At 41.8% G+C, this 24,432-nt stretch overlaps 1 protein-coding gene across 5 annotated transcripts in view; it reads left to right on the top strand.

The window, feature by feature from the left end:
- The first annotated feature begins 3,145 nt into the window (after positions 1-3,145).
- Positions 3,146-24,432, top strand: part of NOF1 (U3 small nucleolar RNA-associated protein) — a 56,771-nt gene continuing 35,484 nt past the window's right edge. For 3 of the 5 annotated variants that reach the window (XR_015688906.1, XM_087668305.1, XM_087668308.1), the window contains exons 1-6: positions 3,146-3,369; positions 3,455-3,587; positions 3,705-3,900; positions 4,159-4,282; positions 4,372-4,472; positions 4,601-4,723. Coding sequence is in view for 4 of the 5 variants with exons in the window: in XM_087668305.1 (XP_087524431.1) it covers positions 3,291-3,369; positions 3,455-3,587; positions 3,705-3,900; positions 4,159-4,282; positions 4,372-4,472; positions 4,601-4,723 (756 nt within the window). In the remaining variant the exon portion in view is untranslated. Of the gene's footprint in view, positions 3,375-3,454; positions 3,588-3,704; positions 3,901-4,158; positions 4,283-4,371; positions 4,473-4,600; positions 4,724-24,432 lie in introns of all 5 variants that reach the window. The other 2 variants (XM_087668306.1, XM_087668307.1) reach the window with 2 other exon arrangements.

The following is a 24,432-nucleotide window of genomic DNA, read 5'->3' as shown; positions in this document are numbered from 1 at the left end:
TCTTTGTATTTCAAAGATAAATATGATAACTTGTTAATAAGGAACTTGTCTGATATTGTTTTTCTATGTCAAGTGATAAGATTACATAAAGGAACCAGTGCCTAACGGGTTAATTTAAAGAAGCTGGTTGTTACATGTCCAACTAATGTGTTAGGTAATTAAATAACTAAAACAACCCAAGAAAAGTGCGGAGAATGGGCCATAGGTCCGTTCTACGGATGGGTGGTCCCGGTTGGCTGGGAACTTTTCTCAAATCATGATGGACAGCAGGAAAATCGTCAAAGAACAGAGCAACAAAAGCGTTGACCTAGAGTTATATTTGAACCCGATTTACGCTGTTTAGGGGAACGGAATGGGACTATGCCTTATGGCAGAGAGGTTGAGCTTTGCATCCCTCTCATTTTCCATTCTCCTCGAACCAAGTGCAGCGTGAATCCGCTTCAGACCTGGCATTTCTGCGTAAAGTAGTTCGCTTGGGTCTGACGCTAGTTGTGCCGTTAGGAAATGACCAACAAGGAAAACCCTAATTCAGGTCGATCCTAAGTGGGAACGGCCGGAATACTTCCGCTATGTGGCAGACGCAGAAAACCCTAAATCGCAAACCCCGTAACATTCCATGGGAGTGCCGGGCGGAGCTTTCTAGACATCCTTTCCGATGGACTGCTAAGACGTGTCCTGAAGATGCAAGTGGACACGTGACATTTGGGCACATGGCCGGATTGTAATTCGCCACACCTCCTCTTTCACACAAAAGATCCTAGAAAAGATGCATTCTTCATTGATTGCTGGTCACCTAGGGGTGTTTAAAAATTTATGATCACATCTCGAAGGGCTTTTATTGAAGAGGCCTATGGAAAGATGTTAAGGACATTGTGTCTCAATGTGTGCCTTGTTAGCAAAATAAGGACAACAACCTTGAGTCGGGTGGATTATTGTAGCCATTGCCTATGCCCAAAGGCAAGTGGACCCACGTTACGATCAATTTTATGCCCATGACCAAGAAGTATTAGAACAACATTTTTGTGGTAGTTGACAGGCTCACTAAAGCAACCCATTTTATCCTCGCCAAATCATAATTTACAGCATCTCAAGTGGCTACTTAGTTTATGAAGTGTGTATTCAAGTTGCATGGGTTACCACATGTCACAGTGCATGATGAGGATACCAAATTTATGAGCCATTTTTAGTTGACAATTTTCAGTTCCATGGGGACGAAATTGGCTCCATCTACAACCTATCACCCCTAAACTAATGGTCAAATAGAGCGGGTCAACAAGTGGCTTGAAACCTACTCGAGACATTTTTGTTAGGATATCCAGCATGTATGGGATTCATGGTTGTACTTGGCCGAGTTTGCTTACAATAACTTCACTCATTCCAACATTGACGTGGCCCCCTTCAAGGCTTTATATGGATATCGAGTGCCCCTTCCAACAGTCATCTTTAGTAAAAAGCTCAATCCACATGGGAAAGAGGAATTAGACCATATGCAAGCCTTGCTTCAGTAGTGCAAAGTGAACCTTAAGAAGGCCCAAGACCACATGAAACTCTATGTTGATGAAAGGAGGTGCTCTCTTGAGTTTCAAGAGGTGAGTTGGTACTTCTCAAGGTCCTCAAGTCCCAATATGCCATACTCGAGGATGGCTCAAGCAATAAGTTGGCACATCGCTACTATGGGTCATATAATATAGTTAAGGAGGTGGATGACTTGGCCTATCACCTCCAACTTCCTCCCTCCACTAAGATCCATGATGTCTTTCATGTGAGCTAGCTGAAACCATTCATTGGGACCCTAAAAGACTACGTGGAGGAGTTGCCCCCATGAATGAAGAGGGTCTTATTCAACACATTCCTCAAGCAGTTTTTGGATAGAGAGAAAAGCGGCATCACATCCGATCAATTAGAGAGTACTCAATCAAATGGCAAGGCTTATCTCTAGAGGAAGCCTTTTGGAGACCAATGTCCATTTTGGAGGAAAATTTCTACATCAGGGATGCTGTTTTGGCTAAAATTTAACCACAATTTGGACTCTACACTACTTCGAGACACTAAAATATTTTGCACCAGTTTTGATCTTGAAAAAATTTTAACCCAACCCCACCTCCGCATTGACACGTGAACCATCCTATTCAGAACTCCCCACCCAAAGTTATGACCATTTTTCTACAGTCCTTTTTCAGACAGCATGCTGTCCACTTCATCCAAGGCCTTTATTTTCATGAAATGGTGGACCACGTCTTGTGTGGACCCCCCTTTATGATGCCCATACTACCTATGCATCTATATACCCCATTTCACATGGTACTCAACCTTCCCCCCCCGCCCCCTATTTCCATTGTATTACAAAACGAAGCAGTACTCTGTTGCCCCTCCCCCCTATTCTTCTTTTGTTTTTTGGGGACAAAAACTCACTAAGTGGGGATGGATTGTAACGAGTGGGATATATAGGAAAATAAGGGAAAAATGCTAGTCACCCTAATAGTATTTAAGGTGTAAGGGGTTTAGGTAAGTTATCATGCATTAATTAAGAAACTCTCTCTTCACCTTCACAACTTTCATGGCTTTCTTCCTCTTCTTTCTCTCTTTTTGTCTTTTTCTCTCTTATTTTAGTATTTCTCTCTCGTCGTCACTCTCTTTCTCTCTCATTTGCACTCTTTTTTCTCTCTCTTAGGTCATGTTAGGTTCACTTCATTACTGAAGCTGGTTGTTGCCAAAAACTTCTTCATGAGACTTGAGCTCAACATGATTCTTAAGGTTCTGACCACATGCCTATTGTGTAAGAGGAACCAAGAAGACAATGAATACATCTTTTGCTCATGCTAGGAAGTGAGGACCATTTGGAGTAAGGTTGGAAGATGGGCTCACAAAGTGGGGAATGGATGCTAGGATCTTGATGAGGTTTATCCTCTTTGGGGAGGGATCAAAATTGAATGAGGAGTCTCTCAAGTCATGGAACATATTAAGAGAGGTAATCATCAAGCACACATGGAACTTTATGAATCTAAGAGTTTTTTGTAGAATCAAAGTCAATGCTTAATTACCATAACCACCCTCCTAGGGGAGTGAGTTTGTAGGAATCTATTTTTGTGGAGAAACTTTCTCAAAGTAACCATAGACATTTGCAAAGGGGGTTTGCAAAGGGGGTTTATGTCGCTCTAGCCAAGGCGCACAAAACCACGAAAAGCTACAGATTCGTAGTTTCTTTAACTGCAGTGCTTGTGAGAAAGGCTACCCAGCCGTCTGTCTCTCTACACAAGAGGAGCTGGTGCGAGAGTCCCTGTTTCCCACCAATGTCGATTCCCGTGGAGACTTCTGAGGAGGACATCGCCTATGCAGAAGTTCCTTCTCAGTTTTCTACAGCCGAAAGATGTGAAGTGTGGAAATTCTCTGTTAACTGTTTAATAAGACTGATAGGTCTCCTTGGTTTCTTAATTCATTATTTTGTGTTCTCTAGTGCGAACGAACAACAAAATTGAAAAGGATGGCATCTCAAGCCTGGACGAAGGTGTGGGAGGTGATGGCTCTCATGAAGAGAGTGGAAGTGATGAACCTTCTGACAGTGAAGTGTCGCCAGGCTTCCCTTCAGAGTATGCATTCTACCGTGGCTTATTTAGTAAATTTTGTTTATTGTTTTTTTCAGGCTGGGCTTGCATCTGATATATGATGCCTTTCTTAGGCAACTCATGTCACTATATCTTTGTCAGGCTCGTCGTGTGGACTTTTTCTTACATCATTCAGTGTAATATGTGTTCTAGTGGCTTCAAGAAGCATCTGGATTATACCTTAACAGACGAAGAAGTTGTTCTACAGTCGAAGGGACAAGCAAAGTTCAAGTCTGAAACACCTGCTTCTGATTTTGCAAATGCAAAGTGGATTTCTACTGCATCAGGAGTCCTCATGGTTAGCCCGCAACTCTCTGGAAGCAGTGTGACTTGGTCTTTGAATGGATAGGCACTGAAGGCTGCCATTGCCTGCGACAATGGCAGGGTAACGTAGCTGGACTTTGGCATGTGTTCACTTACTGAACCTGCTCCTAGTTGAAATGAAACAAAACTTCAAATTTTAATAAGCTAGGTTTTTTGACACTCAGTATAGTTTGAAAATATCAGATTTTGACATTTTTGATGGTGATAGATATTTTTAAACCTCTTTATGCAGGAAGAGAAAACACTGAAACTTTGTGGAGTAAGAGAACATTTGAGGGCTAGCTGGTCAGCAGTGAATGGAAACTGTTCATGGGGCAGCTTTCTGAGTCATCGACAATGCCACTTTTTCAACCTATGTAATTTTTGCACTCTTTGGATTAAGTTGGCTTCTTCACTCATAAATGTCTGTGATCTTATATTAGAGTTGTCAATGAAAATGCACCAGGCAACAATTATTTGGACATTATGCATTCCAAGAGGCCAACATATTATGTTGAAGGTGATAAAGCTGACACAGAAATCATGGATGCTTATCTTCTACATCTGGCAAGTTGTGTTTAAAATCCATTGTTCCCAGTCAAAAATGCTGACAATTGTACAAGCAATTTGAAGTATTATCTTGATACATTGAGATGGGATTCATTCTCTGATATTATGAAATATTGGTTTGACAGCTCAATCATATCTTGAAAACTCGAAGGCTTGTGACAAAGAATAATGATAAAGTAACCCGTTTGTCCTCGAGTGTTGCAAACACGGTGGAAGTCCCTAGAGATCAAGGGTTTACAAGACCTAAGGTTAGTTGGATTTCCATGAATACAGCTCTTTTTGTGGAGCTATTGTCTTAAGAATTAGCATGTATTGCGAAAAGATACAAGTAGCATACACACTTGTTTCAACAACACCGATCAAAAGGCAAAGTAAAACTAGCTTGATGTGAGCCAGAAAATTGGCGAAATTTATAGCATGTTTTGTTCTCAAGTTGTCTTAGAGAGCATGTGTAGCTTGCTAATATGATTTAGCATTGTAACTTGTAAAGTGAGTTCTCTTAGTACAAAGCATTGACAAATTTACTTTGTAGCATTTTTCCCATTGGTACCTAAAGCTTGCTGTGCAAGTCGCAAGATGTGAAATAAATGCCATTTGATGTGTTGCAAATTATTGCATAAGCATGCAAAGTTCACATTTTAAAAAACTTTTGCACGTAAGAATTTCCTTATAATAAGCCAATTTTAGTCATAGATTAAAACTTTGTGATGGTCGTGCTAGCAGTTGTCAACCTTCCCAAGTGGTCTCTGGGATAAACTTCCAAGCCTACTTGCCAGAGTCTAAGTGAAACCAGCCTTCCTCCTTTGATAGGGTGGTAAATAATTTGATTAAGCACTATTTACAGCAATTAACAAATTCACAAAACTGAAATGTACACTTTACCATATAATCTTGGACATTGGATATCCTATTGGTCCCAAAATTGACGCTCCATTCGGTATTTATTTAACTTAATTGAAGAAGAAGTTGATGTACCATGGGATTCTTCCAATCTCTTTCGGTATTCCAACTCCCCTTGCTGTCCAAAATGACCAGCAAGTCTTTAATTTGACTTGCCCCTTGATTCGAGCAGACAATTGGCCTTCACTTGCTTTGATGGAGATGGAAAATGCCCCAAATTCATTGATTTGTTGGTCCCTCCACTTGAATTTGACTAAAGTCAGCTTCAATTCTATTGAATCCAAGACTTGAAGCTTCCAATTTCTGGTATGTTTTCTGAGGTTGTTCCTAAATCCTAATTGCAGATTAGGGTTTACAGCTGAGAAATCTGAGATTTCTCAGTCTCTGGTGATCTCAATGTTGTAATCTTCGGAGTAAGGCTGTAGAAAGGTTGGGAGATGAGAGAGAATGCTGAGGAGAGGTAAAATTCAGACTCTCTTCGCGAAGAACAAAAGAAAATCTATAATTTATTGCTGCTGCCCTATCTCAACAGCTTGTAGATGCAAAAAATTGAAGAAAATCAGTCATTTACTATTGCTGCTTTGTCTCGACAGCCAATAGATGTTCACTTGCTGTTGTTTCGTCTTCTCCTATCCCTGGCTACCTTAAAAGGTCCTCCAATGGTTGCAAATCAAACTAACAGCATCTCCAATATCTCCTCCCTTTCTCTTGCAGGTTAAATGCTCTAAAATTCCTCTCTCTAGTCTCTAAAGACGTTTTTCAGTCTTGCATGGACATTTTTGACAAGTGTCCCAAATGGTTTTTCACAGCATTATCTATAACTAAACATTAATTTTCAGTCTTTAAATATTAAAAATTAATGTAATAATTATTTGGGTACCTTGAAAAATAATATGACTGGCCAATAATTGAATTGGCTAGGCAACTTTCATTCCCGAGTGTCTTTGTGTCATCTTTGACCATCAAATTGGTGTTAAGTATCATTAAATGTTACTTCTCTAGTGTCACTAATTAATACTTATGACCAAATGAATGACCTAGGCGAACAATTGACACTAGATACCACCAAGTACTTGTGCGGCATAACTTATAACAACTTTTGGCTTTAATATCCCATGATTTTCTTGGGTCTTGGGCTTGTAAATTTACTCTAATCTCACTTACACCTCACATGTGCAACATTCACTTAACCACGTGATTAAAAATTAATCCACATGTCAAGTGAGGTTTCAAAAATACATGTCCTCATGACACTAAGACACATGTTAATCATGCTTCTTTAGGTCAGGTGAGTTTATGACATTTTTGTACCTATGGTTTTTCTGCTCGTCCCATGTGCCATGCAGTGGTATGCCAAAACAATTGTTGCAAGTGGTGTCTGGCTTTGCTTGGCAGTTGCTCTAGTCTACTAGGCATAGTCTGTAGCATTTAGTGTTTAGTGATTTAGTTTACTTGAGAATCATTCGCATCTCAAGTTAGTGCTTCTAGTGATTGAGAGCTTACGTTCACTATTAACAATTCACTCATGATTATCTAGTAGCTAGGGTAATTGTGTAGCTATGAAGCCTCTATGGCCACCGGCTCAAGTGTATTAAAAATCTTTGTATTGTAGATGGGATCATGTGAAATTTTGGTACTCTTAAGGTGACTTGCATTGGAGCTAGCTGCCAGAAAATTCTATAATAATAGTGTCACACATGAAAAAACGTCATAAGTGGTGTTCTATAATCTCATGTCAAGAGACTTTGAACTTAGTTTTATTACAAGACAAATATCATCCTAGCAGACCATCTGACAAAGTAATGGACATTTGATTTACAAAATTCATCTTCCCCCCTTTGCATAGAGCTTATTATTTCAAAGCAATTGCTCAATATCTTCATGAAGGTACTCACTTTAGTTAGAGAATGAGCATTTTTTAGCACTCTACATAGAATTAGAATCTAGACCAACTCCACTCACAGTGTAAACCCGTGATGGCTATGTTGGTAGTTGTTAGCCTTCCTTGTTGTCTTCTAACTTTTAGCCTAATGTGCTTGGCAAACCATTAGCAACCTATTTATCAGGGCCGTTTATTAGTATGTAGAATGTTCTTCTCCTCACCCCATTTACCATGCAGTGGAATTTTGAACAATTGTTGGAAAAGTGGACTTTCTTGTGCTTGGTGTTTAGTTGAGTGTGCTCTGGACATAATTTCTTCCTCTCCTGTACGACACAATGTTTCTTCTTTGTATTTTTAAAGCTCATCATTTATGATCAATTGCTCAAATGTTCTCCTCAATGTACTCCATAGCTGGAGGGTGAGTAATGGCTAGCTTTCTACCAAGTATCTCCTTAGTATATTGGCCAATTTCAGTTACTGAATTAACCTGTGATCCTTGTGCTTGCAGTGCAAACATTCTTACTGGTCTCTGCTCAACCTTAGCTTGAGTTTGCTTGCTAGATCATAATGCATGCATCAATCAGGAGTCTCCTTGTTAGATCATAATGCACACATCAATCAGGGCCTTTTAGGTCAGGTGGGTTTGCTATGTCTATTCATATTGTATCTCTCACCTCATTTTCCATGCAGTGAATGTCCTAACGATAGCTGCAAAGTGGACTCTGCTGTGCTTGATGGGTGTCCAGTGTGTGGTTGGCATCAAACTAAGCATGTAGCCACTTGAGTGTTTAGAGATCTATTTGAATTCCTCCTGTCAAGGAAGTGATTCCAATGATTGCAAAATTAGATTTAGTGCCGGCAATTCTTTTTAGTGATAGCTAGGTTTCTGTTGCAACTAAAACAAGCAATCAGCGATTGTTGTTTCTGTATTTGCCGATCGCCAATGGTGTAACCTGGATGAGGCCAATGGTGTAACCTGGATGCCTCATTTGCTACTGACTTGAGTTTAGTAAATGGCTTTGTAATGCCTTTGATCATGTGAGCTTTTTGCACCCTTTAATAGATCTTGCATTGAAGAAAACTAAATGATGTGACAAAAAAATGAACCCCAGCAGTAGTCAGTGGTGCTTTGCATTCCTATGTCAACTGACTTTTAGTCTATGTTGGGTCCAAAGCAAATTCTGACCTGGCAGATGAGGTAAATTGGTACTGTGCTAACACCTCCTCAGATGCCAGTAGTCAGTGGTGCTTTGCATTCCTATGTCAACTGACTTTTAGTCTATGTGATCATGTAGGAGCTTGAGCCTTGTAAGTGCAAAAATACTTGAGCCTTTTAAGGCCTATGCATGAAGGTGCTGAGGCTGGTTGGGTCTGAATGAACCAAAGCAAGGGCTCGACTAGCCTTTCATGCTTAGGAATTGTCAAAGAAGACAACTTGGGCTTACTCCATAGGGCATATTGTGATTGATGCCTGAGTCCCCATCTCTGCTCCATGCAACAAAGGACAGCTTGGACTCGCACTCCATAGAGCATATTGTGATTGATGTTGGTTTGTGGCTCTTTAAATTGTACATGTGCATATTGCCTCTCAAGTGCCCCATTGCAGCATATCAACCCCGCTGCAGCTGCCTCCATCAATGAGAACCATGGTCCTATAAAAGTAACACCCAAGCATACAAGTGATTTGACATGCTCCACTAGTATCCTTCCCGAATGAGCCACCCATGCTTGTGTGATTTTGAACTTCATAACCTTGGTCTTCCCAAGGTTCACTGTCAAGCAATTGTCCTCAAAAAATGACTATTGTGCATCTAGATGTCTTTGCAACCTTCAAGAAAATTTGAGATCAAAACTACATCATGTGCCTATGCGAGTGTGGTGATCAATATCCCAACCAAGCTCACTAGTGATCCTCCCACCTTATCAATATAGTTGGGTTAGTTCAGTACTACGGATACCAATCATCTCATGGTCAGATTGTGTCTTCCTAAAATAGTATCAACTTGATTTAGGATTAGGTAGTCACACTTTGATAGCTCTTCCTATTAGCTTCTTTGCAAAGCTACAGGACTTATTTGGTTCACCTATCTATAGAAATCAAATCTTAATATCATTGGCATTGGATTCTACCACTTTCCATATGCTCACTTGAGTATTCTATAGCTATTTGAGCAGTTTATATTATCGTACTATGTAGTACATTTACGTTGTTCCTTTTTACGAGTCGTTACATAAAGCTCATCGTAGTCCCTCAATATACAATAACCAATTGACAAAAAAATCAAACTTATAGGAGGTAAATACAATATCTCACTCCCCTTTGATGCTCAAGTTCAGCTTGCCACTAACTTGCACAAAACATAAACACTTCATTGCATGTCCTTTGGGAACATGATGTCCTCTTATTTCTACGCGAGCTTGACTATCGACATAAACACAAACACTCCATTGCATGTCCTTTGGGAATCCGATGTCTTGTAATTTCTACATGAGCTTGACTATTGACATTATGTCAAATGCATTGTAGAAATCTATGAAGCAATAATATATCCTCTTGTACCTTTTCCTCCTCATTGAGAGCTTTGAGAGTCAATATATAGTCTAGGATAGTATAGCCCCTTTTGAATTCTATTTGTCCCCACGCTTTGTGACTATGTCTCTCTGCTCAATTGCAAAGTTTTCACTTCAAAGTTGATCCATAAAACTTGTGAGTTAATGGCCATTTGTGATCGTCTTGTACTTTCTCGGCACCATGGGGTTTTTGCTCTGAAAGAGCAGAACAATGATATGCTTTGTCTAGCTTGCTGGAAATGTTTCTACTAAACATGTACACAAGCAGTGAAGCTAGGGTGTTGCATAAATACACAAAATGCTCCTCAACTAGTCCATTATGGTCTTGAGCCTTCTTGTGTTGTAGCTTGTAAATAGCATTCATTATGATCCGTACGGTTAAAAACATGCTATATGCTAAGCAAGACCCTTATGAAGGAGGCATGGGGGTTGTGCCAAATTATCATGTAGTGTTGCAACATAACTATAGTACCATAGTTGCACTCGTACAGTATATAGTACCATTTGTATCCGTACGGTTTCGTATGATAAAATAAGCCTTGATTGGCCACCGTGTTTGCTGTGTCTCCTTGCGTTTTGTGCATTCCGCGGGCATGTGCCACTTGTGCGGCACTTTTGGGGGAGTGGGAAGCCTTGGACACTTCAGCCCACCTCCTTTTCTAGCAAGCACTCCTCCCTTAGCTCCCTTTGGATTTCATCCAGCTTGCAGTCATATTTGACTCTTGATCCCTCTTTGACTGTTTGACCCTTCTCTCATTTACAAGAGGTGCTCCTCTCCTCCATGCTTCCACACCAATCCAGCAAAAATTTGCCATTCTCATCTACCTCTCTTGGAGCTCGAATTGATTTGAGACTCTTGAAGCTCTAGCCTTTCACTCTCTCCTCTTTCTCGCACCCTATCAAGGGTCAAGGGTCAAGTCTCTCCCATCCCTTCTCTCTCATTCTTGCTCTTTCAACTTTACCCCAACCCTCTCCCTCTGTTTCAACTTTCGACTTTCAAGTTTCAAGAGTCAAGATTGGAGCGTGGGGGGCCTTTCCATTTGTCATCGGCACCATGAGTCATTAGAAGCACGAGGCCTTCAATTTGCACGTGATCTATATGGAGAGGGATAGAAAGAAGTCCTACTTCCACCATTGGACGTGCAAGTATTGCGGGAAGTGCTATACAAGCGGTGCAACTTGGCTTCTCCAACATCTTTCCAAGACGGGGGAGCAAGTTGCTCCATGCAAGGAAATCCCTTAGAACTTGCCAAGGTGAGAGGTGGATCCACAAAGGGAGGAGGAAGTGGCGTATCAGCCCTAACTCTTATGTATATTAATGATGAAGTATCAGATGTGGGCGCATCTTCAATCAATGTGGGAGAGGCTTCTAACATTGGTAGTGGGGGCTCCACATCCGCATCCGGCTCAGGCAAAAGACAAAGTGGAGGCTCATGCAACACTAGAGAGACAATCCTCTCTTTCTTAAGCTCTGAGTCATGTGGATGGATTGGTTGCTTGTCTTAGAGAAAGGCAATGACTTACGGACATTGAAATTGCACGCATAGTGATTGAATGTAATCTTGCATTCAATGTTCTAAAGCAAGAGCAATGGAAGAAGATGATAAAAGCCATTGCCAATGTGGGTCCATGTGAAGGATGGACCAGTGTTACATACAATGGTATGAGGATGAAAAAGATAGATGAAGAGAAGGAGAGGATTGATAGAGCTCTTGATCCTATTCGGGCTGCATGCATAAAATATGGTTGCTCCATTCTCATCGACGGATGGAGTGATCGTAAGAAACGGGGCACCATCAACATACTTGTCTCATGTCCACTTAGGACTTACTTTTTGTGGGTTGTAGATACTAGCAAGAGAGGGAGGAAAACTATGGGTATATTCATCTACCGCCACATTTGGCAAGCTATCATTGAGGTATAGATTACCTTTTAAATTTGTTTCACTTTATTTCATTATAATTTATGCATAACTATCTATCTTCCTATTCTCTCTAATATCTATCTTGATTCTCTCTTTTTCCGCAACACCTATCTCTCTTCATTCTTGAATCTTGAAAGGCTCAACTCTCTCATTCTCACTCTAACCTCCAAGTATTGTTGTAATTTGTGGCTGTAGGTAGACCCCTCAAATGTGGTCCAAGTGTTACCGACAATGCATGGAATTGTTGGTGTATGGATTGTTTGCTTGAGGCGGAGTTTCCCACGATTGTGTGAACTTCATGTGCAAGTCATTGTTTTGACTTGCTCATGGAGGACATTGGGAAGCTCAAGTGGGTGGTCTGCAAAGCTGCATCACTTGTCACCTTCTTTAGGATAAAGGTGAAGGCGCTTGCGATGTATCGTCAGCATAGCACGCTGGAGTTAAAGAAGACTTTTTCAACACGGTTAGCTTACATGTGGTTGTTGCTTGAGTGCCTTTATGAGGTGCGGCCATTTTTGCGCTAGAGAGTGGTGTCTACTCTATGGAATGCGTGGGATGAGCATGAAACAGAGGAGGCCAAAGCCATGCGGTGCTTGTGCCTTAATGAGAAGTTTTGGTAGAAAGTCCGTGATGTTGTCATTGTTGTGACTCCTTTTTATAGGGTGTTATATATGAGTGATTGCAAGGGGTTCACTATGGGCCTTCTTATTTACTTCTTTAGAGTGGCATTGGTGGAGGTATGTGCTTGTATGGTGATTATAGAGACAGTGTGAATATATTCTAGAGATAGTAGAGAGGAGATGGGCATGGATGCATAAGCTAACCATGGATCTCCCGCATTGGTACATCTGGTCTACAAGTCGCCGGCAGTCATGGATGATAGAGAGCTCCATTTGGATTAACTTGCTTATTTGACTCATGTGGTCCGATGCTATGCAAATCAAAGAAGGCATGTGGCTTTTACTTCTTCCACTTGTTGGAGGAGAGAGTCACTTATGAAGCCTTTATTATGGTGGCAAGACTTTGGATACGCATTGGAGACCCTTCAACCATTAGCCATGAGAGTCCTTGCTTAGGATTGCTCTTCGAATGTATGTGAGAGAAATTGAAGTGCCTATTCTCTCATTTACATGAAGATTTGCAATTGACTTAGCAATGCTTATCCCTTACCATCCGACAAGCCCGCAAAGGATGTGACTTATCAATTGGAGCTATCCTCTAATTGGAAAATGCATTGAGTATTTCATGTGAGTAAGCTTGTGGAGATCATGGATTTGTTCCTACCACAACCCTAGATGAGGACAAGCCAAGTGGATGTTGATGGGCTTTAGGAGGAGTTGATGCTAGAATGAGTGTTGCTTCACATGTACAAGAAGGGTACCTTGAAGAAGGAGCTCTAGTATTTGTTCAAGTTTAAGAGTTACTCCCTACATGAGAAAGTATGGTTGGATGAGTCTCAGTCTCGTGGTGACTCTTTCCCTTTGCTTCGAATCTTCCATGAGGCTATGTGATTGGGAAAGAGCGTAGTTCTACTCGAGGAAAATCTAATGGACCTAGGCATTGTCTTGATACATGTGCTCATACATCGAGTGGGTGATGGATATGCAAAAGAGGATGACATGATCATGGGAGCATGCATCGGAAGGATTCCTCCGAGCGGGTGAAGAATTTTGCGAGAGGTAAGATGTGTGTGCTTATAATACATATTGTGGGGATCATTGCGGCGAAAATCTTGGTGATGTTAAGCTTTCGCAGCTTGTTCTTCTTTTGTTTGTGCCCAATTGCGAGGAGCAACAAGCAAGTTTACCCATGTGTTGGAGTGTGTGCGAGATTGAGGCGAGATGGAGTGTTCTTGGCTTGGTTGAGGTGAAGATTGTTTGAGGTGGTGACGAGTTGTCCTAGATCAGATAGTTAGGCAACATCATGGAATCAAAGTGCTGGATAGAGCTTGGGCTCGCAGAGCTGATAATAATATAAATCCTATTTTACTAATTTAATAAAGATTTGAGGATCTCTTCTGTCTTTTTGGGGTTCTCTTTTCTTTCATTGGGTTGTGCATTATGAGTGAGTCTTACAAATATATAGCAACATTGGAAGGGGGGGACTGGAGGGATGAACTAGGAATGGGAAATGCCATTGGAGTTTCAAAATGAATATGAATGGAGAACACATATTCTAATTGGTGGGATGCTCATGCTACCATTTTGGACAAGCATTCCTTCTCATGAATCTTCTTGTGCCATGGGCCATTCCCTTCTAGGGAATGGTTAGTTCCATGGCACATTCCCTTCTAGGGAATGGTTAGTTAGGGAACTAGAAAGCTAGACATAGAAACTTTAAACAATTTTTGATTTATTTTTTTGAAAAAGATTATTTTTGTCTTGTCTTTTAGTTGTTCATTGTCACTTTTCACCCTTCTTGAATCTTTCCTTATTTTTTACTAAAATTTACTCACATTTTGAACGTGCACGTGTGTGTGTATACACACACACAATCTTTCTCTCAACTAAAAATAGTGTACTGCTAATTTGTTGCTTACTAGTGCAATATTTGTAACCAACCTTTTGTATATTAATTGTTACCAAGATGTATTGATTGAATGATTCAAATTAATTTGATGCTCATATACCTTGAAAGGTGATATGTAAATTACTCGAGTATTTAAAAGATTCGGTTAAAGGTTTATCTTTCCATACAAGAATGACCAATGCCAGTGGCAATGCCCTATGATCATATTTGGGTTGTCATCAATGAGATGCCCAAGAGGAATCAAAAGTTTAGTCGGGTGGTCAGATTCTGACCAGAAGGCCCAAATGACTAAGACTTTTTTACTCAAGTGGTTACATTGACTAGAAGCCCACGTAATGAGTTGTTTCAGAAAGCGAAACGAGATGGTCATGATCAAAGAATCAAAGCATGAATCGGTGAACTAATACAATTAAGCTCTATTGAACCCAAATTTGGTGACTCCTAAAATTTAGGATGTTACTTTTTTTGAAAGTTATTTGAATGTAAATTTTGTTTGCGTCAACGGTTCTGGAATTTTGCAAGAAATAAATTTGTCTTCAGTGGCTATCTCAAATTCGTAACCATTTGAGAGATTGTTAGAGTGTAAGGTTTAGAAGCTTCTTCTCTAGATAAGTTATATGTGGCATCTAGAATAGGACATGTGTCATTTTCAAAGTGACAATCGTCACTTGCTGGATATTGTCCATCCCTATTAGGATCTTTTTTGACATATTAGCATATTGCGATTGTATTTAATGCAGTTGAATTGGACTAAATGCAATCGGCCCAGTTTTGGGGCCCTGAGGTGCAAGTTGGCCAACATTTTGGGATTTGGGCTATTTATAGTCCCCAGTTGATTGGTCATTGGTATCCTTTTGTCTTCCACTTGGCAAGTGCACACTCCGACTTGGGTTTTCTCCTACGTTTCCAATGCCGCCTTCATCATCAGCATTATCTCTTGCCCTTAATGACACTGTGAGCTGCGTGCAAGGGCTGATCAGTCCTCTTCTTGTATTCAACATTCTTTTCTTGTTCAACGTAGATTCCTTTTCTTCTTTTCTTACAGAGTTGCTCTCTTTTTCTAGCTCAGTTCATGTTTCTTCTTCCGTTGTTCACTCTCACATGGTATCATCACCTAACGAGAGGATAGAGTGGAGATTGTTGTAGATTTCATCACCCTAGGCTGCAACGCAAGTGTCAACATCTGCGTTTGCTGCAAATGCAGCATCCTTTGCATTAGGCAACCCCTTCTCTTAGTAGGTGACAACCCTTCTACCCTAGTTGAACATGTTTCTATGGGCATGCAACTATGTTTCTTGGCCAAATGGGGCATCTAGATAGTGGCTGTAGCTGATTTCTCCTGTCTATTGCAGATTTCAAGCTTGTTCGATGTCTTGTGGAATATTGAAGATGTCTTATAACCAGTAGATGGTCTAGTTGAGGAGCATTCTTATCACTACTTTGAACTACACTGAGATTACCATGAGCACTATTACGAAGAGTGTACAAACATACGACGTGTTGGGGGTAGAGGCGCCTTTGCCTAGTCGCTTGTGTATTACTACACTAATAGTGCCCGTACTGCACACCGTAGGTGGTGGATGCCTATCACCGTCACTTTGTTTTTTATTCTTTTAGTGACAGTCTGAATAAATGAAGGCCCAGTCACACATTGTGACTGTTGGAGTTCCCACATTGTGAGTCTCTCTCTCTTGCTCTCGCTCTTGCTCTCGTGCCATAGCTCTCCCGTGCAAGCTTCGATCCTTCTCACCTTTCAACTGGTATCAGAGCATGGTTGCTCGAGCATTCTGACTTGGTTCATGACTCCTTCAGCTTCCTATCGATTACCTGCACTCATTGGGTCTCATTCCCGACAACCATAGTCTACTCTCACAAGCTCCCATCACTCGGCTTCTCGAGCACCTACCCGGTCCATTTGAGCACCCTCAAGGCATTCCTTCAGAGGTATTGGAGCTCTCTTTTGTTTTTTTACTTTAGTCCATAGGTTTGTGAATCAGGGCAGCCATGCCCTCTATCTTCTTGTGATGCCTACTCTCTACTGGTGACTTTGCCCTTCAACAGGGAGCTCCTGGGGGTCCTTGACTACTCTCCCAACCTTGCCTTGACCTTGCCCAGCCCTTCCACTAGCCCCAGATCAGTTTAGGCCAGCTTGAAAACCTGCAAAAAATTCGCTTTTACTTCAGCCCTCCCTTGGCACTCATTGGCAGCTTGAAAACACTTCATATTGCACTTGGGAATACCCCCTTGATGCTTGACATTGGTAGTTATCATTGGCATTGATTTGTGGATTGATTTACCTCAGTCCAGGACTGTTTTCCATAGTCCATAGGCAGCCACAAACAGTGTTACATCAGCACTTTATGTTTATGCTTGGTTGGCACTGACATTGGTTGCTCGGTTGGTCCCGAATGCACCCCGAATGCTAGGGGAATGTATGCCTATGGTGTGAGATGCTTTTGGGGTTGAATTTACTAAGTCATTGATTGTTTTACACAGTCTAGAGGTAGCCCAAAATAGGACAGATTGTTTTACACAGTCTAGAGGTAGCCCAAAATAGGACAGCCCTCTGTCATTACACTTTATGCTCATGCTACATAGTCATTTGATATGGGAAAGTATGCCTATGGTTTGTCTATGGTTTTGAGCTTGGATTGAGCCATTGTTTGCTCAGTTTTGGACGTTTATTTGCTGTTGGAATATTTAGGGCCAAAACTTATTTGCTTATGTTTGGATATGCCTGTTGGATTCGGGCTATGTCTTGGATGTATACATTGATGTAGTGACTCTCGGGGATCGACATAGAGCTTGGATTTGCTCTCGAATCATTGGTTGAGCTTGAGCTCGCTTCGCATAGCACTGGGATCTTAATCTCTGATGTACTTATGGCATGTACTTTGCTTACGCGTGACCGGTCTTGACATGCTTGGCCTATGCCACTACTACATGCCCGTTACATTGTTCAGAGTTGGATGATACTGAGCCTTGCTTTGGCTTGACATTTGATTGCCCGGAGCTTACTTTGGCTATTTCTCAGCTTGCCAGAGTTATAGTTTGGATTCACTTGATGTCTATGGATGCTACGTGACCTATATGTTCATGAGGTCTTATTGATGCTTGATCTTGGATCTTTTGACACTGGTGCTATCATCTGTTCTTGTTGAGCTTCTTTGCTTGATATTTATGGCTTTTGTGCCAATAGGAGCGTCTTGATATGCTTAACAGACATTGAGCAGGCGGTTTATGCTACTTGAGCATTCATATACTTGAGACTGGGATCTTCACTTGGATGTTGCATGGTTGATATGGAGTGGTTCTCACAGATATACTTGGACTGATTTGGGCTTTGCACTCTGTGAGCATACACCTCTTTGTGTCAGGTCTTGCTAGTGTTGTGTACACTTTGCCCTATTACATAGGGGATGTGCTCGCGTACTGACTGATTCATTTGACATGCTTGGGTGTTCGCTCAATGTCCGTATGACTACCACATGTTGATTTATGCTTGCTTGATGATGGTTATGCTTTGACAGTCAGTGGTTGACTTGGTGCATTCATTTTGCCTATAGTTTGCTCTCATTGTACTTGGCTGTAAATTATTACAGCAAGCAGTTATGCATGGACTGACGTGGAATTTTCATGTTGAATCATCTTGATTTTTTGTACTTTTGATGACACTTGGTGGGCAGTATCATTAGCTATCAGTTCGTGGTCATTTTGCCTTGGTTTTGGTAGTATTTTGGCTATTTACAGCAGAAAGCGGCAAGCAGTTTTGAACTGTCTGCACCATTTTGGACCGCAATATGGCATCTTCTTCCACTGATAGTGCTATCTTCAATATCACTAAGCTTGATAGTACGAATTATGCCTATTGGAAGAGCCAAGTGGCAGGTATTGGTGCAGAAATCTCAGATCAAGCCACTAAGAATGCATGGCGAGCAGCCTGAAACTACGACTGATGACGAATGGGATGAGCTTGATGATTTATGCAAGTCCACCCTCATCTTGTCTCTCACTGAACAGGTGCATTACAATGTGGTTGAGGAAGCACAAAGTGCTTGGCAGCTTTGGGTTAAAATTAAGAACCTCTAGGACAAGAAAAGTCCAACAAGTCAAATGTATTGGTTGAAGTAGCTTATGGACCTGCGCATGAAGGAGAATATGACAATGTCTTCTCATTTGAGCCAGTTTTATGCTATTCTCAAGAACTTGACTTCGTAGGGCATTACCTTTAATGATGAGGTTACTCCATTGTTTTTGCTTGGGACTTTGAGTGAGTCATGGGATGCATTCCACACTGCCTTATGTGCTCCTGCTACTATTTTGAACTTGCTTGATATAGAGAGTGCTCTTCTGCAGGAAGAGATCAACTGTAAGAACTTGGATGTCGCTCGTGTGTCGCATGCTTTGACTGTTAGAGACAGAGATGGTAATGGAAAGAATGACCGTGTGTATGGACGTGGTAGAGACTTGCAGAAGTCTAGGTCTAAGTCGTGTGGTAAGTCTCGCAGTAAGTCTCGTGGGAGAAATGCTAATGTGACATGTCATCGATGCGGTAAGAAGGATCATATACACCCACAATATCATAAGTTGCGCAATGAGAAGCGCAAATACAAAGTACATGAAAAGTTCTCTGATCGTAGCATTATGCCTGCGAAATCCAGTGAAAAAATCGAGGAGATAAATGTCATGGAGACTGACGACTCCGATGAGTAGTACACACTTGTAGCTAGTTCTTGTGATGCTATGCCATTGATCGAGGTTCACTCTATGTATGCGCAGTGTTGGCTTTTGGATTATGGTGCTTCATTTCATGTTACACCATGCCGTGAGTGGTTCCATTCCTACCACACTGTCTCTGGTTCAATTTACTTGGGTGATGACAAGTCACTTGCTATTGTTGGCATTGGGAATGTATGGCTGTAGTTCTCTACTGGCAATACTTTTATGTTATAAGATGTACGTCATGTACCTGCGCTTACACACAGTCTTATGTCTTCAGGGCAACTTGATGATGGTGGGTTTCATGTTTCATTTGGAAATTCTGCCTGGAAGATTACCCGTGGCAGACTTGTGCTTGCTAGAGGTGCCAAGGCTGACAGTCTCTATCCTCTTTTAGTTGATGGGTCCTTTGTTGACCATGTTTTGTCAGTCAGTTCCGTTCCACATGTATCTCTTTGGTATGTCCGTTTGGTCCATATAACCTTGAAGGGAATGAAAATTCTTTCTGGTTTGCAGTACTTACCGCTCCTTGACTATGCATGTTTTGATTCATGTGAGCCATCTTTATGGCAAACAGACTAGGAATATACATAAGAAGTCTGGTAGGATACGCATGAGTGAGCCCTTGGCATTGGTATATTCAGATGTCTGTGGGCCTATGCCTTGTCAGTCTATGGGTGGTGTAAGTATTTTGTGACGTTTATTGATGATTTTTCGCGTAAAAGTTTGGGCTTATTCCATTAAGCTTAAGTCAGATGTCTTTGCTGTGTTCAGAGATGGCTTGCATTGGTTGAAAACCAGACTGGGCGTAGATTGAAATGCCTTAGGATTGACAATGGGGGAGAATGTGTCACGTGCCTTTGAGCAACTATGTGACGAGAGGGGTATTAAGTGTTAGTTGACTGTCCCTATATCCCACCTCAGAATGGTTTGGCTGAGCGAATGAATAGAACCATTCAGGAGCGTGTACGCAGTATGCTTAGCCATGCAGGCCTACCACAGAGGTTTTGGGCTGAGACAGGCAGTTCAATTGTATATATCATAAATAGATTACCTTCTAGTGGTTTGGATTTCCAGATTGCAGAGGAGATATGGACTGGGAAACCTCCGTCTTATGCACATCTACATGTCTTTGGATGTGAGGCATTCTGCCATATGCCCAAGGACAAGCATAGTAAGCTGGATCCTCAGAGTGTCAAATGCATTTTTCTTGGCTATGGAGATGCATGTGAAATGGGTTACCGCCTCTAGGATCCGCAGGCGCGGAAAGTTATCCGCAGCCATGATGTAGTCTTCCATGAAGACAAGATGCAAAGGGAGCCTGAGAAGGTGGTCAAGATACGCAGGGTTATATTCCAGGCGGAGCCACGTGCTCTAGTACAACCTGCACAGCCAGATGTTCAATCTGCAGTTGGTATACATGGCCAGGCTGTTGGACAGGATACTAGACATGCAGTAGAGCTTGCAATGAGACGATCTACTAGAGCTAGACATCCACTTGATCGATTTGAGCCCTTATGCATTATGTCTTGGTTACAGATGCAGGAGAGCCTCTCATCTATGATGAGGGTATACGCAGGGGTGACAGTCACTCCTGGGAGAGGGCTATGCAGTGTGAGATGGACTCCCTGCATAAGAATATGACTTGGGATTTGGTTTCCTTGCCTGCCTGCAAAAAGACTCTGCTATGCAAATGGGTGTACAAGCTGAAAAGTATCCCTGGACACCCCAAGCCGGCTTATAAGGCAAGACTTGTTGCTAAGGGTTTTAAATAGGAGCATGGAGTTGACTTTGATGAAGTCTTTTCTCCCATGGTCAAGATGACCACCCTATTTTTGGTTTTTGCCTTAGTTGCGCAGCTTGACTTGGACATGTATTAGATGGATGTCAAGATTGTATTCTTGCATGGGGATTTGTATGATGAGATTTACATGGAGCAGCTCAAGGGCTTTGCAGAACCTGGCAGGGAGTACCTAGTATGCAAGTTGAAGAAAAGTCTTTATGGCTTGAAGCAAGGACCTAGGGAGTGGTATCATAAGTTTGATGCCTTTATGCAGTCACAGGGCTGCAGTAGGAGTGCTATGGATCTGTGTCTTTACACGAAGAAAGCCCCTGATGGCTCATTGATGATGTGCTGATAGCAGGGAAAGCTCATGATGAGCTGGATGCTCTTAAATCTCAGTTGAAGAAGAGCTTTGAGATGAAGTATTTGGGACATGCCTCTCACATTCTTGGTATGCGCATTAAGCGCGGTAGGCATCAGGTACTACTGTATCTCTCACAGAGAGACTACATTCATAAAGTCCTTGAGTATGTCCGTATGCAAGACGTGAAGCCTATTGGCTGTCCATTACCTTCTTATGTGAAGGTCTCACAGGCTGATTGTCTGCAGATAGATGAGCAGAGGGCCGAGATGGCCAAGATCCCTTATGCATCAGCCGTGGGTAGTTTGATGTATGCCATGATAGCCACTCGACCAGATATTGCCTTTGTAGTTGGTATTGTGGCAAGCTATGTGGCTACATCTGGCAAGAAACATTGGGATGCTGTGAAGGGTACCATGAGATGCCTAAAAGGCACAACAGATATGCATATTTGCTATGGCAGCTAGGATAGAGGAGTTGTGGGGTACACAGACTCCGATTATGCAGGACATGCAGATAGTAGGAAGTCTACTTCTGGCTATCTATTCACCTATGTTGGAGATGCTGTCTCTTGGATGTCCAGGGTTCAGAAGTGTACGGCTCTCTCTTTCACACTGAGGCCGAGTATGTTGCAGCTACCGAGGTTTGCAAGGAGGCCATATGGTTGGGCCGTTTGGTTCATGACCTTGGGATCGATTCTATACCTATGGTGCATTCGGATTCTATGAGTGCTATTTAGTAAGCCAAGAATGCGGTCTTTCACGCGAAGACGAAACGCATTGAGGTGAGGTATCACTGCATATGTGGGGTTGTGGAGGATAAGTTTGTTGACCTTGTTAAGATCTCCATCGATGAAAATCCTGCGGATTTGCTCACAAAAAGCCTCATTATTGAGCGCTTTGCCTTCCTCAGGAGATTGGTGGGCGTTGGATGAGATGACGTTTTTCCTCATCCTGTTGTACATGTGTATATTGTATTGTCTTTTGTTTTTCTTTTTCACTCCTCACTTGGGTAGATTCGCCTTTAAGTGGGAGGTTGTTGGGGGTAAAGGCGCCTCTGCCTAGCTGCCCGTGTATTACTACACTGATAGTACCTGCACTGCACATTGCAGGTGGCGGGTGCTTGTCATCGTCACTTTATTCTTTATTCTTTTAGTGGCAGTTTGAATAAAGGAAGGCCTGGTCAGACATTGTGACTGTTGGAGTTCCCACATTGTGAGTCTCTCTCTCTCTTGCTCTTGTTCTCTCGTCATAGCTCTCTCGTGCAAGCTTTGATCTTTCTCACCTTTCACTACGCAACAATGATCGTGAAAAAAGATGGAGGTCACCTAGCTTGTTTGTGCGGATCCGTCTCCTCTTTGTTCTCTCTATGTTTCACAGAGGGTATGTTCTATTGGCCTCAAAATGCCACCTATGGCACCGTCTATGAAGGTTTCCGTACTCCCTTCTTTGCCTAAAGAAACTGGCTTGATGGTTTTAACTATTTGCTTTGGCCATGTAAGGTGGGGTTTTTAGAGCTGGATAGCTGGTCGTTCCTAGGACAAGGAGGAGCAATCGGTGTAGATGACATGTGGTAGGTCGGACAAGAGTATGTTACACGTGGCAGCAGGTCGGACATGCTGGTCGGACAGCATTGCTGTCAGTCGGCTGCATTTAATGCAGCCGAACTAGTCTTTTTCACTATTTCTTGCTAGTCTATTTATTGGCCTTGATTTCAGTAGTCTGACACAGTTGTTCTCACAGATTTTAGACTGTAGACTGTAGAGATTGCCCTCAGGGCTGATGGAGACTGAGATCTTCAAAGTGGAGACATACATAAAGATTCTCTTTGCACCCGCGTATATTTCTACAACAATATATAACATTCTACATTGCAGATTTTCCGCGTTTCACTATCTCTCTTTATGTTCACTCTTTGTCTTGGCCATTTGCTTTTGCATTGCTTCACTCTGACTTGTTTTGATAGAGGAGGTAGCTCATTCTAGAGCTGCCATTTCATTGCCTTTTTGTGCATTTCCTCCTCTAGTTGGGTTTCAATGTGTATTTCGTGGATAGCTTTTGCATTTTCTAGTTTGCCTTCACGTGTTGGATATTGTCCATCCTTATCAAGATTTTTTCTGCCACGTCAGGATATTGTGACTACATTGAATGCAATTGGACTTCACTAAATGCAGTCAGCCCATATTTTGGGCCCTCAGGTGCAGCTCGGCCAACATTTTGGGATTTGGGCTATTTATAATACCCATTTGGCTGGTCATTAGTATCATTTTGTCTTCCACTTGGTAGGTGCACACTTCAACTTAGGTTTTCTTCTCTGTCTCCAGTGCTGCCTTCGTCATCAGCCTGATCTGATGCGCTCACTGACGTTGTCGGCTGCGTGCAGGGATTGATTAGTCCTCTTCTTGTATTCATCATTCTTTTCTTGTTCATTGCAGATTTCTTTTCTTCTTTTCCTATAGAGTAGCTCTCTTTCTCTGTCTTTGTTCGTGTTCCTTTTTTTGTTGTGTGCTCTCACACTTTCTACTTAGCTTGATCAAGTCCAAGCACTAAATAAGAAAATTAGCTTGCTGGCCTGAGTATATAGAAATTAGGGTTTCAAAACCTTGATTTTTAGAATTGCAGCAAATCAATGCATTGTATATGGTTCAAGCATTTGGTGCTCACAATTTGCACTAATAAAATTCTATAAAGGAGGAATGAACGAACAAAAACTCTCGAAGAAGCTATCCAGCAGCAAATCCACAGGAACGAAGTAAGGGGATCATGAAGATGGTATAAAAGGGGTGAGTGAACAGTGTCCATGCATGAAGTAAGAGCCTCTCCAATAATGAGGCCAGTTGAAATCATAGAAGAAATCTACCATAATAGCAAGCCTTGCACTCGTCCCACATGGCCATGGATGCTCGAGGCAAATTCCCAGGTATTATTCTTCAATGCACATATTCCTTTATGGCTTTATCCTGATGCTACTGTAAGCAACAGGCAAGGACAGATGGAGCACAAAAACTAGACGTTTTTTACGATGGATGAAGACACAAAGACCGAAGATGATGATTGCTGATGACACCATTGCAGAGTAGATCGGGAGGAAAACACAGATTGCTGTGCAAAATGCTCAAAAACACAACTTTGGATGTTGAGATGGATGTTAAGGATAAATGGGAGCCAGCTGAATGCATAATGCAGCAGGCTGAGACTGAAACTGCAGCAAAAATGCAATGTTAGAATGACAACACATGGGAGCAAAAGGCACACGAACTGAATGCAAAGCCCAAAGAGTGTTGATAGA

Source organism: Lygodium microphyllum, chromosome 26 (assembly GCF_053477565.2).
Source record: "Lygodium microphyllum isolate KBCC chromosome 26, Lygodium_microphyllum_v1.1.10, whole genome shotgun sequence".
Lineage (NCBI taxonomy): Eukaryota > Viridiplantae > Streptophyta > Polypodiopsida > Schizaeales > Lygodiaceae > Lygodium > Lygodium microphyllum.
The sequence above is the reverse complement of the archived record's forward strand: the minus strand, read 5'-3'. Positions and strand labels throughout refer to the sequence as shown.